Here is a 16,473-nt window from a genome sequence, read left to right as displayed (position 1 = left end):
AGAGAGGTTAGAGTTATAGAGAGGTTAGAGTTATAGATATGTAGGGTTAGCATTATAGATATATAGTGTTAGAGTTGTAGATATGTAGAGTTAGAGTTATATATAGTATAGAGTTATAGATATGTAGGGTTAGAGTTATAGAGAGTGTAGAGTTATAGATATGTAGGGTTAGAGTTAAAGAGAGTATAGAGTTATATATATGTAGGGTTAGAGTTATAGATATGTACAGTTAGAGATATAGAGAGTATAGAGTTATAGAGAGTATAGAGTTATAGATATGTCAGGTTAGAGTTATAGATATGTAGGGCTAGAGTTATATATATGTAGGGTTAGTTATAGATATGTAGGGTTAGAGTTATAGAGAGTATAGAGATATAGATATGTAGGGTTAGAGTTATAGATATGTAGGGTTAGAGTTATAGATATGTAGGGTTAGAGTTATAGATATGTAGGGTTAGAGTTATAGAGAGTATAGAGATATAGATATGTAGGGTTAGAGTTATAGAGAGTATAGAGATATAGATATGTAGGGTTAGAGTTATAGATATGTAGGGTTAGAGTTATAGATATGTAGGGTTAGAGTTATAGAGATATAGATATGTAGAGTATAGAGTTATAGAGAGGTTAGAGTTATAGATATGTAGAGTTAGAGTTATAGAGAGTATAGAGTTATAGATATGTAGAATATAGAGTTATAGATATGTAGAGTTAGAGTTATAGAGAGTATAGAGTTATAGATATGTAGAGTTAGCATTATAGAGAGTATGGAGTTATAGATATGCAGAGTTAGAGTTATAGAGAGTATAGAGTTATAGAGTTATAGAGAGTATAGAGGTATAGATATGTAGAGTATAAAGTTATACATATATAGAGTGTAGAGTTATAGAGAGTATAGAGTTATAGAGAGTATAGAGTTATAGATATGTAGGGTTAGAGTTATAGATATGTAGGGTTAGAGTTATAGAGAGTATAGTTATAGATATGTAGAGTTAGAGTTATAGAGAGTATAGAGTTATAGATATGTAGGGTTAGAGTTATAGATATGTAGAGTTAGAGTTATAGAGAGTATAGAGTTATAGAGAGTATAGAGGTATAGATATGTAGAGTATATAGTTATTGATATGTAGAGTTAGAGTTATAGAGAGGTTAGAGTTATAGAGAGGTTAGAGTTATAGATATATAGGGTTAGAGTTATAGATCTGTAGGGTTAGAGTTATAGAGAGGTTAGAGTTAAAGATATGGAGAGTATATAGATATGTAGGGTTAGAGTTATAGATATGTAGAGTTAGCATTATAGTGTATAGAGTTATCGAGAGCATAGAGTTATAGAGAGGTTAAAGTTATAGATATGTAGGGTTAGAGTTATAGAGAGTATAGAGTTATAGATATGTAGGGTTAGCATTATAGTGTATAGAGTTATCGAGAGCATAGAGTTATAGAGAGTATAGAGTTATAGATATGTAGAGTTGGAGTTATAGAGAGTATAGAGTTATAAATATGTAGAGTTAGAGTTATAGATATGTAGAGTTAGAGTTATAGATATGTAGGGATAGAGTTATAGAGAGGTTAGAGTTATAGATATGTAGAGTTAGAGTTATAGATATGTAGGGTTAGAGTTATAGAGAATATAGAGTTATAAATATGTAGAGTTAGAGTTTTAGATATGTAGGGTTAGAGTTAAAGAGAGTATAGAGTTATAGATATGTAGAGTTAGAGTTATAGATATGTAGGGTTAGAGTTATAGAGAGTATAGAGTTATAGATATGTAGGGATAGAGTTATAGAGAGGTTAGAGTTATAGAGAGGTTAGAGTTATAGATATGTAGGGTTAGCATTATAGATATATAGTGTTAGAGTTGTAGATATGTAGAGTTAGAGTTATATATAGTATAGAGTTATAGATATGTAGGGTTAGAGTTATAGAGAGTATAGAGTTATAGAGAGTATAGAGGTATAGATATGTAGAGTATATAGTTATTGATATGTAGAGTTAGAGTTATAGAGAGGTTAGAGTTATAGAGAGGTTAGAGTTATAGATATATAGGGTTAGAGTTATAGAGAGTATAGAGTTATAGAGAGTATAGAGGTATAGATATGTAGAGTATATAGTTATTGATCTGTAGGGTTGGAGTTATAGAGAGGTTAGAGTTAAAGATATGGAGAGTTAGAGTTATAAATATGTAGGGTTAGAGTTATAGATATGTAGGGTTAGAGTTATAGAGAGGTTAGAGTTATAGATATGGAGAGTATATAGATATGTAGGGTTAGAGTTATAGATATGTAGAGTTAGCATTAAAGTGTATAGATTTATCGAGAGCATAGAGTTATAGAGAGGTTAGAGTTATAGATATGTAGGGTTAGAGTTATAGAGAGTATAGAGTTATAGATATGTAGGGTTAGCATTATAGTGTATAGAGTTATCGAGAGCATAGAGTTATAGAGAGTATAGAGTTATAGATATGTAGAGTTGGAGTTATAGAGAGTATAGAGTTATAAATATGTAGAGTTAGAGTTATAGATATGTAGAGTTAGAGTTATAGATATGTAGGGATAGAGTTATAGAGAGGTTAGAGTTATAGATATGTAGAGTTAGAGTTATAGATATGTAGGATTAGAGTTAAAGAGAGTATAGAGTTATAAATATGTAGAGTTAGAGTTTTAGATATGTAGGGTTAGAGTTATAGAGAGTGTAGAGTTATAGATATGTAGGGTTAGAGTTAAAGAGAGTATAGAGTTATAGATATGTAGAGTTAGAGTTATAGATATGTAGGGTTAGAGTTATAGAGAGTATAGAGTTATAGATATGTAGGGATAGAGTTATAGAGAGGTTAGAGTTATAGAGAGGTTAGAGTTATAGATATGTAGGGTTAGCATTATAGATATATAGTGTTAGAGTTGTAGATATGTAGAGTTAGAGTTATATATAGTATAGAGTTATAGATATGTAGGGTTAGAGTTATAGAGAGTGTAGAGTTATAGATATGTAGGGTTAGAGTTAAAGAGAGTATAGAGTTATATATATGTAGGGTTAGAGTTATAGATATGTACAGTTAGAGTTATAGAGAGTATAGAGTTATAGAGAGTATAGAGTTATAGATATGTCAGGTTAGAGTTATAGATATGTAGGGCTAGAGTTACATATATGTAGGGTTAGTTATAGATATGTAGGGTTAGAGTTATAGAGAGTATAGAGATATAGATATGTAGGGTTAGAGTTATAGATATGTAGGGTTAGAGTTATAGATATGTAGGGTTAGAGTTATAGATATGTAGGGTTAGAGTTATAGAGAGTATAGAGATATAGATATGTAGGGTTAGAGTTATAGAGAGTATAGAGATATAGATATGTAGGGTTAGAGTTATAGATATGTAGGGTTAGAGTTATAGATATGTAGGGTTAGAGTTATAGAGATATAGATATGTAGGGATAGAGTTATAGATATGTAGGGTTAGAGTTATAGATATGTAGGGTTAGAGTTATAGAGATATAGATATGTAGGGATAGAGTTATAGATATGTAGGGTTAGAGTTATAGATATGTAGGGTTAGAGTTATAGAGATATAGATATGTAGGGATAGAGTTATAGAGAGTATAGAGATATAGATATGTAGGGTTAGAGATATAGATATGTAGGGTTAGAGTTATAGATATGTAGGGCTAGAGTTATAGAGAGTATAGAGATATAGATATGTAGGGTTCGAGTTATAGATATGTAGGGTTAGAGATATAGATATGTATGGTTCGAGATATAGATATGTAGGGTTAGAGTTATAGAGATATCGATATGTAGGGTTCGAGTTATAGATATGTAGGGTTAGAGTTATAGAGATATCGATATGTAGGGTTCGAGTTATAGATATGTAGGGTTAGAGTTATAGAGATATAGATATGTAGGGTTCGAGTTATAGAGTTATAGATATGTAGGGTTAGAGTTATAGAGATATAGATATGTAGGGTTCGAGTTATAGATATGTAGGGTTAGAGTTATAGAGATATAGATATGTAGGGTTCGAGTTATAGATATGTAATGTCAGGGTTCGAGGTACAAATTTGACATTGGTATTTGTATAGCTCCCCTCCATAGATGGACTCTGTCTACACACAGAGGTAGTCTTGTCCTCTTCTGTCCTTTCTTCTTCTCTCCCCCTGAACAGACCATAAGTACTTAAAAATAGCCTTGGCCACAGTCTGGTTGCCTTTGGGGGGGTGGAGGGTCTTGGAGGGGAGGTCTGGGGATATTCGTTGTGGAAGACCGCTGCTGCTTCCTGTGTTGTGTCTGGTCCTTTTGTCTCAGTGTTCACCCTGCCGCTCTGAACATGTTTTCCAGTGCTCTGAGAAGTGTAGTGGTCCATGTGGAGCCTAACCATGCTAGGATAGTATTGTAGGCTGAGGAGTGGAGTTCTTAAATGGACAGATGAACACAGTGTGTCTTAAAGGGATGAGCACAGTGTGTCTTAAAGGGATGAGAACAGTGTGTCTTAAAGGGATGAGCACAGTGTGTCTTAAAGGGATGAGAACAGTGTGTCTTAAAGGGATGAGCACAGTGTGTCTTAAAGGGATGAGCACAGTGTGTCTTAAAGGGATGAGCACAGTGTGTCTTAAAGGGATGAACACAGTGTGTCTTAAAGGGATGAGCACAGTGTGTCTTAAAGGGGTGAACACAGTGTCTTAAAGGTAGTGAGCAGTAGAAAAATACACACTTAGAAATAAGTGAACGGTATTGTTCCCTGGGGTAAAAAAAAATATCAGAATAGAGGTACACATAATGATCTCCCATTTTGTTACCTTTTAGCATAATTGTATCTTTTAGGGTACATGTGCTGATAAAGTTTATAATGGTACATTATGAGGTACATGTGCAGATAAAGAGTATAATGGTACCTTTTAGGGTACAAGTGCAGATAAAGGGTATAATGGTACCTTTTAGGGTACAAGTGCAGATAAAGAGTATAATGTTACCTTTAGGGTACAAGTGCAGATAAAGAGTATAATGTTACCTTTAGGGTACAAGTGCAGATCAAGCGTATAATGGTACATTTCCAGGTACATGTGCAGATAAAGAGCATAATGGTACCTTTTTAGGCTACAAGTGCAGATAAAGAGTATAATTGTACCTTTAAGGGTACATGTGTAGATATAGAGTATAATGGTAACTTTTAAGGGTACAAGTGCAGAAAAATAGTATAATTGTACATTTTAGGGTACAAGTGCAGATAAAGAGTATAATGGTAACTTTTACAGGTAGAAGTGCAGATAAAGTGTATAATGGTAACTTAAGGGTACATGTGCAGATAAAGAGTATAATTGTAACTTTTAGAGTACATGTGCTGATAGAGTATAATGGTACATTTTCGGGTACAAGTGCAGATATAGAGTACAATGGTAACTTTTAAGGGTACATCTGCAGATAAAGAGTATAATGTAACTTTTAAGGGTACATGTGCAGATAAAGAGTATAATTGTAACTTTTAATGGTATATGTGCAGAAACCTGTTTTTGCTTTGTCATTATGTGGTATTGTGATGTCATTATGGGGTATTGTGATGTCATTATGGGGTATTGTGATGTCATTATGGGGTATTGTGATGTCATTATGGGGTAAGTTGATTAGGAAAACATGAACTTAATCCATTTTTAGAATAACGCTGTAATGTAACAAAATGTGGAAAAAAAGTCAAGGGGTCTGAATACTTTCCGAATGCGCTGTGCATTTCTGTTACCCAGGGTACGAACTTATTTTTGGTACCCTCAATACAATAAGGGTTAGGGTTAGGGTTAGGGTTATATATACAATAAGGTACAATGATGGTTTGACACCCTAAAAGGGTCTAAGGGCTTTGTCACTGGGGTACCACCCTAAAACGGTCATTTGTACCATAATTATTATCATCATCATCTTTCCCAGCATGCTCTGCTGCAGGTTTATAAAAACTTTTTTTTTTTTTATATATATCTGTGTTATACTACACAAAGATCAATAACATATCTTTTTTCTAAACTAATCCAATCAGTTAGATGTTTTTTTAAACCCGTTACTGAAATGGTTGTTCCAGTTGAAATGGCGTAGGTAGTCTCCTCTCACTGTTCCAAACCTTGACAGTCAAGGCACACTGGGAAAGTATATTGGAGGCGTGGCTTACTGGGGGCATTGCTTTCAGATAACTATTTTTGGCCACCCATGAGTGAAAGTGTTTTTACCAGTTTTAGTAATCTATGCTAGAGATAATGTTTTGCCACCTCATAATGGCTTTGTCACTGTGGTAGTACTATTTAAAGGGGAAAAAAGCATGCTTTTGTACCTGTGGAGAAAGGTACTCTCTGAGGTATGAACTGGGATACAATTATGTACCTATAACCAAAAGTACAAAGGAGGACCCCAGTGACAACCAGTTGTACCCCTACACATCTAACCCTTAATTTCTGAGTGTACTTAAGAACACTTCAGATTCTCCTACATAGTTTGTTTTTCCTTCCCCTCCTACTTTTCACTCCTCTGCTTTTCATCTCCATTTTCCCCCATTCTCTCTCTCTCTCCATCTCTTGTTCCCTTTTAATTTCTCTCCATCTCTCTCATTCCCTCGCTTTCTCTCCATCTCTCTTCACGCGAGAGCCTCCTTCTCTCCATCTCTCTTCACGCGAGAGCCTCCTTCTCTCCATCTCTCTTCATGCGAGAGCCTCCTTCTCTCCATCTCTCTTCACGCGAGAGCCTCCTTCTTGGGTCGGGGTTGGTTTCCCAAGAGTGAGTCCATCTCTGCTACGGTCTGAGGGGAAAGCTGGGAGAGGACCTGAAGGAGACCAGGGTGGATGGGGGAAGGAGAGAGAGAGTGTGGATGAGGTGATCTTCATAAATAATAACATCAGATAAACTATACTGGACTATACAGAACATACATACAGAACATCTATACATCACGTCTATACATCACGTCAATACATCCCATCTATATATCACATCTATATATCTATAGATCACATCTATATATCAATACATCACGTCTATACATCCCATCTATACAGAACATCTATACATCTATACAGAACGTCTATACAACCCATCTATACAGAACGTCTATACATCCCATCTATACATCCCATCTATACAGAACGTCTATACATCCCATCTATACAGAACATCTATACATCTATAGATCACATCTATACATCTATACATCACGTCTATACATCACATCTATACATCACATCTATACATCACATATATACATCTACACATCACATCTATACATCTATACATCACATCTATACATCACATATATACATCTATACATCACGTCTATACATCACGTCTATACATCACATCTATACATCACATCTATACATCACATCTATATGTCTATACATCACATCTATACATCACATCTATACATCACATTACATCTATACATCACGTCTATACATCACATATATACATCACATCTATACATCACGTCTATACATCACGTCTATACATCACATCTATACATCACATCTATACATCACATCTAGACATCTATACAGCACATCTATACATTTATACATCACAACTATACATTTACATTAGGCAGACGCTCTTATCCAGAGCGATTTACAAACATCACATCTATATGTCTATACATCACATATATACATCTACATCTATACATCACATCTATACATGTATACATCACATCTATACATCACGTCTATACATCACATCTATACAGCACATTTATACATCTATACATCACATCTATATGTCTATACATCACATATATACATCTACATCTATACATCACATCTATACATCTATATATCGCATCTATACATCACATCTATACATCAAATCTATTCAACTCGTCTATACATTACGTCTATACATCACATCTAGACATCTATACATCACATCTATACATCACATCTAGACATCTATACATCACATCTATACATCACAACTATACATCTACAACTATACATCTACATCTATACATCACATCTATACATCACATCTATACATCACAACTATACATCACGTCTATACATCACGTCTATACATCACATCTAGACATCTATACATCACATCTATACATCACAACTATACATCTACAACTATACATCTACATCTATACATCACATCTATACATCACATCTATACATCACAACTATACATCACAACTATACATCTACATCTATACATCACATCTATACGTCACATCTATACGTCACATCTATACATCACAACTATACATCTACATCTATACATCACGTCTATACATCACATCTATACATCATAACTATACATCTACATCTATACATCACATCTGTACATCACATCTATATATCAATACATCACATAATTGCATCACATCTATACATCACGTCTGTACATCACGTCTATACATCACATCTATACATCACCTCTATACATCACATCTATGTCTATACATCACATCTATACATCACGTCTGTACATCACGTCTATACATCACATCTATACATCACAACTATACATCTACATCTATACATCACGTCTGTACATCACGTCTATACATCACATCTATGTCTATACATCACATCTATACATCACATCTATATATCACATCTATGTCTATACATCACATCTATACATCACGTCTATACATCACATCTATATAGCACATTTGTACATCTATACATCACATATATATGTCTATACATCACATATATACATCTACATCTATACATCACATCTATACATGTATACATCACATCTATACATCACGTCTATACATCACATCTATACAGCACATTTATACATCTATACATCACATCTATATGTCAATACATCACATATATACATCTACATCTATACATGTATACATCACATCTATACATGTATACATCATGTCTATACATCTATATATCTATACACCACATCTATACACCGCATCTATACATCACATCTATACACCACATCTATACATCACATCTATATATCACATCTATACATCACATCTATATATCACATCTATATGTCTATACATCACAAATCTACATCTATATATCTACATCTATACATCACATCTATACATCACATCTATACACCACATCTATACATCACATCTATACATCACATCTATACATCACAAATCTACATCTTTACATCTATACATCACATCTATACATCACATCTATACATCACAAATCTACATCTATACATCTATACATCACATCTATACATCACGTCTATACATGTATATATCAAATCTATACAGCACATATGCACATCACATCTACACACATCTACACACCTCACATCTATACATCACATCTATACATCTATACAGCACATCTATACATCTATACAGCACATCTATACAACACATCTATACATCTATACAGCACATCTATACAGCACATCTATACAGCACATCTACACATCACATCTTTACATCACATCTATACATTTATACAGCACATCTATACATCTATACAGCACATCTATACATCACATCTATACATCTCGTCTACATCTATACATCACGTCTATACATCAATATATCTATACATCACATCTATACATCACGTCTATACATGTATATATCAAATCTATACAGCACATATGCACATCACATCTATACATCACATCTACAAATCTACACATCACATCTATACATCACATCTATACATCTATACAGCACATCTATACATCTATACAGCACATCTATACAACACATCTATACATCTATACAGCACATCTATACAGCACATCTATACAGCACATCTACACATCACATCTATACATCACATCTATACATCTATACAGCACATCTATACATCTATACAGCACATCTATACATCACATCTATACATCTCGTCTACATCTATACATCACGTCTATACATCAATATATCTATACTTCACATCTACACATCACATCTATACATCACATCTATACATCTATACAGCACATCTATACAACACATCTATACATCTATACAGCACATCTATACAGGACATCTATACAGCACATCTATACAACACATCTATACATCTATACAGCACATCTATACATCACATCTATACAGCACATCTATACAACACATCTATACAGCACATCTATACAGCACATCTATACATCTATACAGCACATCTATACAACACATCTATACAGCACATCTATAATTTACATCTACACATCCATACATCTATTCATCAAATCTATACATGTATACAGCACATCTATACATCAAATCCATACATCACATATATACATCTTTCATCACATCTATACATCACATCTATACATCACATATATAAATCTATACCACCAATCTATACATCACATCATACATCACATCTATAAAACAATACAGCAGATCTATACAGCAGATCTACACAGCAGATCTATACAGCAGATCTATACAGCAGATCTATACAGCACAGCTATACAGCACATCACTACATCTCATCTTTATAATGACCACCCGGATTATTTACATTGCCACGCCCCCCTCCCTTTGTTTTTACACTGCTGCTACTCGCTGTTTATTATCTATGCATAGTCTCTTTTTCCTACCTACGTGTACAAATGACCTCGACTAACCTGTACCCCCGCACATTGACTAGGTACCGGTACCTCCTGTATATAGCCTCCACATTGACTCTGTACCGGTACCCCCTGTATATAGCCTCCACATTGACTGTACCGGTACCCCCTGTATATAGCCTCCACATTGACTCTGTACCGGTACCTCCTGTATATAGCCTCCACATTGACTCTGTACCGGTACCCCCTGTATATAGCCTCCACATTGACTCTGTACCGGTACCCCCTGTATATAGCCTCCACATTGACTCTGTACCGGTACCCCCTGTATATAGCCTCCACATTGACTCTGTACCGGTACCCCCTGTATATAGCCTCCACATTGACTCTGTACCGGTACCTCCTGTATATAGCCTCCACATTGACTCTGTACCGGTGCCCCCTGTATATAGCCTCCACATTGACTCTGTACCGTAATAGCCTGTATATAGCCTCCACATTGACTCTGTACCGGTACCCCCTGTATATAGCCTCCACATTGACTCTGTACCGGTACCCCCTGTATATAGTCTCCACATTGACTGTGTACTGAAACCCCCTGTATATAGCCTCCACATTGACTCTGTACCGTAATACCCTGTATATAGCCTCCACATTGACTCTGTACCTTAACACCCTGTATATAGCCTCCACATTGACTCTGCACCGGTACCCCCTGTATATAGCCTCCACATTGACTCTGTACCGGTACCCCCTGTATATAGCCTCCACATTGACTCTGTACCGGTACCCCCTGTATATAGCCTCCACATTGACTCTGTACCGGTACCCCCTGTATATAGTCTCCACATTGACTCTGTACCGGTACCCCCTGTATATAGCCTCCACATTGACTCTGTACCGTAATACCCCCTGTATATAGCCTCCACATTGACTCTGTACCGGTACCCCCTGTATATAGTCTCCACATTGACTCTGTACCGGTACCCCCTGTATATAGCCTCCACATTGACTAGGTACCGTAATACACTGTATATAGCCTCCACATTGACTCTGTACCGTAACACCCTGTATATAGCCTCCACATTGACTAGGTACCGTAATACCCCCTGTATATAGCCTCCACATTGACTCTGTACCGTAACACCCTGTATATAGCCTCCACATTGACTAGGTACCGTAATACCCCCTGTATATAGCCTCCACATTGACTAGGTACCGTAATACCCCCTGTATATAGCCTCCACATTGACTAGGTACCGTAATACCCCCTGTATATAGCCTCCACATTGACTAGGTACCGTAATACCCCTTGTATATAGCCTCTACATTGACTAGGTACCGTAATACCCTGTATATAGCCTCCACATTGACTAGGTACCGTAATACCCCCTGTATATAGCCTCTACATTGACTAGGTACCGTAATACCCCCTGTATATAGCCTCCACATTGACTAGGTACCGTAATACCCCCTGTATATAGCCTCCACATTGACTCTGTACCGTAATACCCCCTGTATATAGCCTCCACATTGACTCTGTACCGGTACCCCCTGTATATAGCCTCCACATTGACTCTGTACCGGTACCCCCTGTATATAGCCTCCACATTGACTCTGTACCGTAATACCCCCTGTATATAGCCTCCACATTGACTCTGTACCGGTACCCCCTGTATATAGCCTCCACATTGACTCTGTACCGGTACCCCCTGTATATAGCCTCCACATTGACTCGGTACCGGTACTACCCTGTATATAGCCTCCACATTGACTCTGTACCGGTACCACCCTGTATATAGCCTCCACATTGACTCGGTACCGGTAATCCCCTGTATATAGCCTCCACATTGACTCTGTACCGGTACCCCCTGTATATAGCCTCCACATTGACTCTGTACCGGTACCCCCTGTATATAGCCTCCACATTGACTCTGTACCGTAATACCCTGTATACAGCCTCCACATTGACTCTGTACCGGTACCCCCTGTATATAGCCTCCACATTGACTAGGTACCGTAATACCCCCTGTATATAGCCTCCACATTGACTCTGTACCGGTACCCCCTGTATATAGCCTCCACATTGACTAGGTACCGTAATACCCCCTGTATATAGCTGTAAAGGGGTGCGTAACTGGTGGCAGGGAAGTCAGACGCAGGAGAGCAGAACTAGGTAATAGCCGGAGCAGTTTAATCCAAAAACCAACGGCATAAAAATACAACAGAATATGGGTACAAAAACCCCAACGAGGACCAGTAAACAAGCACTTACAACAAAACAATCCCACACAAAGACATGGGGGGAACAGAGGGTTAAATACACAACACGTAATGAGGGAAATGAGAACCAGGTGTATAGGAAAACAAGACAAAACAAATGGAAAGTGGATCGACGATGGCTAGAAGACCGGTGACAAAAGCCTCATTATTGTTATTTGATTGTGTTACTTTCATTTATTTATTTATTTTTAGTTTAGTTTAGTTAGAAAAGATTTACTAACTCTATTTCTTGAACTTTTCTTGAACTGCAGTGTTGCTTAAGGGCTTGTGAGTAAGCATTTCACGGTAAGGTCTACTACACCTGTTGTATTCAGCATTTCACGGTGAGGTCTACTACACCTGTTGTATTCAGCATTTCACTGTGAGGTCTACTACACCTGTTGTATTCAGCATTTCACTGTAAGGTCTACACCTGTTGTATTCAGCATTTCACTGTGAGGTCTATCTACACCTGTTGTTTTGATTTGAGTGGTTTGGTTTACCCTGATGCAGCCCAGGTTCTCCTGCAGCTGGTCTGTGTTGGTGATCCCCAGGAGAACACAGCTGACCCTCTCACTACGCAGACACCAGGCTGGGGAGAGAGAGGGAGGAGAAGAGACAGACAGACAGACAGACAGACAGACAGACAGACAGACAGACAGACAGACAGACAGACAGACAGACAGACAGACAGACAGACAGACAGACAGACAGAAGAATGAAGGGAGAATTGACTAACAGTTGTAAAAATATTTATTTTGTTAAATAATAATTCCAGAATGATGAATGTACTAACTGAATACAGTTTACACGCAGTTCACCCAGACACACATCCACAAGTGCTGAGCGATGATAAAAAAGATGTTAGGCTCAATGTTTTTTTGTTTTTACATCAAAATGCACTTTGCATTATGTGGGTTGAATGCTGTAATAAAACATTTAACCCTCTAGAGTCTATTGACGCACTGCTGCATCAATATAACTAACATAATAAAATATTCCCAGTCTAAATCCGTCAGTTTAAACTACAGATATCTGTTGTTCCAACCCACAGCGTCCGCCTCTCGCACTTCCGCTACAGCGCTGTCAGACCAGGAGACATCCACGAACGGTTTGGGCTACGACCCCCACAGGGGTCACGGGACTCGTCTAAAGGTACAAATTAACTATGGAGGCAGTTTTGTGTGCCAACAAAAATAAGGGGTTAAACTGTGTTAAAAATATATATATTTCCTGAGCTTTGTTATATCTCGTGGATATTATTCCTTATGGTTTATTTTTGACTGTCTTTTCTCCGTTTATGAATTGTTATTCGATGCGATCTCTGGGATATAGTAGTAAAGGACAAATTCAATATTTTATCAAATAAATAATCAAATAAAACAATGTGATACCTAAGGAGTCCTAATATTAAAAAACAAACAGTTAAATGATATGACCCTCTTAGACCACACTATCTCACTATCTCACTATCACACTATCTCACTACCACACTATCACACTATCACACTACCACACTACCCCTCTTAGACCACACTATCTCACTATCTCACTATCTCACTATCTCACTATCACACTATCACACTACCACACTACCACACTACCCCTCTTAGCCACACTATCTCACTATCTCACTATCTCACTATCTCACTATCACACTATCACACTATCACACTACCACACTACCCCTCTTAGACCACACTATCTCACTATCTCACTATCTCACTATCTCACTATCTCACTATCTCACTATCACACTCCACACTACCCCTCTAGACCACACTATCTCACTATCACACTATCCCCTATCACTATCACACTATCACACTATCACACTACCACACTATCTCACTATCTCACTATCTCACTATCTCACTATAACACTATCACACTATCACACTACCACACTATCTCACTATCTCACTATCTCACTATCACACTACCACACTATCACACTATCCCTCTATCTCACTATCACACTATCACACTATCACACTACCACACTATCACACTATCTCACTATCTCACTATCACACTATCACACTATCACACTACCACACTATCACACTATCACACTATCACACTATCCCTCTATCACACTACCACACTATCACACTATCTCACTATCTCACTATCACACAATCTCACTATCACACTACCACACTATCTCACTATCTCACTATCACACAATCTCACTATCACACTACCACACTATCTCACTATCTCACTATCTCACTATCTCACTATCACACTACCACACTATCCCTCTTAGACCACACTATCACACTATCCCTCTTAGACCACACTATCTCACTATCACACTATCACACTACCACACTCTCTCACTATCTCACTATCACACTACCACACTATCTCACTATCCCTCTTAGACCACACTATCACACTATCCCTCTTAGACCACACTATCTCACTATCACACTACCACACTATCACACTATCCCTCTTAGACCACACTATCTCACTATCACACTACCACACTATCTCACTATCTCACTATCACACTACCACACTATCACACTATCACACTATCCCTCTTAGACCACACTATCTCACTATCTCACTATCACACTATCCCTCTATCTCACTATCACACTATCTCACTATCACACTACCACACTATCACACTATCCCTCTTAGACCACACTATCTCACTATCACACTACCACACTATCTCACTATCTCACTATCACACTACCACACTATCACACTATCTCACTATCCCTCTTAGACCACACTATCTCACTATCTCACTATCACACTATCCCTCTTAGACCACACTATCTCACTATCCCTCTTAGCCCACACTATCTCACTATCTCACTATCCCTCTTAGACCACACTATCACACTATCTCACTATCCCTCTTAGACCACACTATCTCACTATCACACTATCACACTATCCCTCTTAGACCACACTATCTCACTATCACACTATCTCACTATCCCTCTTAGACCACACTATCTCACTATCACACTATCACACTATCCATCTTAGACCACACTCTCTCACTATCACACTATCCCTCTTAGACCACACTTTCACACTATCCCTCTTAGACCACACTATCACACTATCCCTCTTAGACCACACTCTCTCACTATCACACTATCCCTCTTAGACCACACTATCTCTCTATCACACTATCTCACTATCCCTCTATTACACTATCACACTATCCCACTATCTCACTATCACACTATCACACTATCCCTCTATCTCACTATCACACTATCCCTCTTAGACCACACTATCACACTATCACACTATCCCTCTATCACAGTATCCCTCTTAGATCACACTATCTCACTATCTCACTATCCTTCTTAGACCACACTATCACACAATCACACTATCACACTATCCCTCTTAGACCACACTATCACACTATCACACTATCACACTATCCCTCTATCACACTATCCCTCTTAGACCACACTATCTCTCTATCTTACTATCCCTCTTAGACCACACTATCACACAATCACACTATCCCTCTATCACACTATCCCTCTTAGACCACACTATCACACTATCACACTATCCCTCTATCACACTATCCCTCTTAGACCACACTATCTCTCTATCACACTATCTCACTATCTCACTATCCCTCTTAGACCACACAATCACACTATCCCTCTATCACACTATCCCTCTTAGACCACACTATCACACTATCCCTCTTA

The 16,473-nt window shown here is 37.4% G+C and overlaps 1 protein-coding gene across 1 annotated transcript in view; it reads right to left on the bottom strand.

Annotated features, from left to right (window-relative positions):
• Positions 1–6,695: 6,695 nt before the first annotated feature.
• The window catches only part of LOC123728636 (voltage-gated potassium channel subunit beta-3-like), a 48,845-nt gene continuing 39,067 nt past the window's right edge, over positions 6,696–16,473 (bottom strand). The window contains exons 10-11 of the mRNA XM_082977247.1: positions 13,267–13,355; positions 6,696–6,785 (exon numbers count right to left, since the gene is read on the bottom strand). Of these exons, the coding sequence (XP_082833373.1) occupies positions 6,696–6,785; positions 13,267–13,355 (179 nt within the window). The remainder of the gene's footprint in view (positions 6,786–13,266; positions 13,356–16,473) is intronic.

This window comes from Salmo salar, chromosome 07 (genome assembly GCF_965601325.2).
Source record: "Salmo salar chromosome 07, fSalSal1, whole genome shotgun sequence".
NCBI lineage: Eukaryota > Metazoa > Chordata > Actinopteri > Salmoniformes > Salmonidae > Salmo > Salmo salar.
Note: the sequence above shows the minus strand (reverse complement) of the source record. Positions and strands in the feature narration are given on the sequence as shown.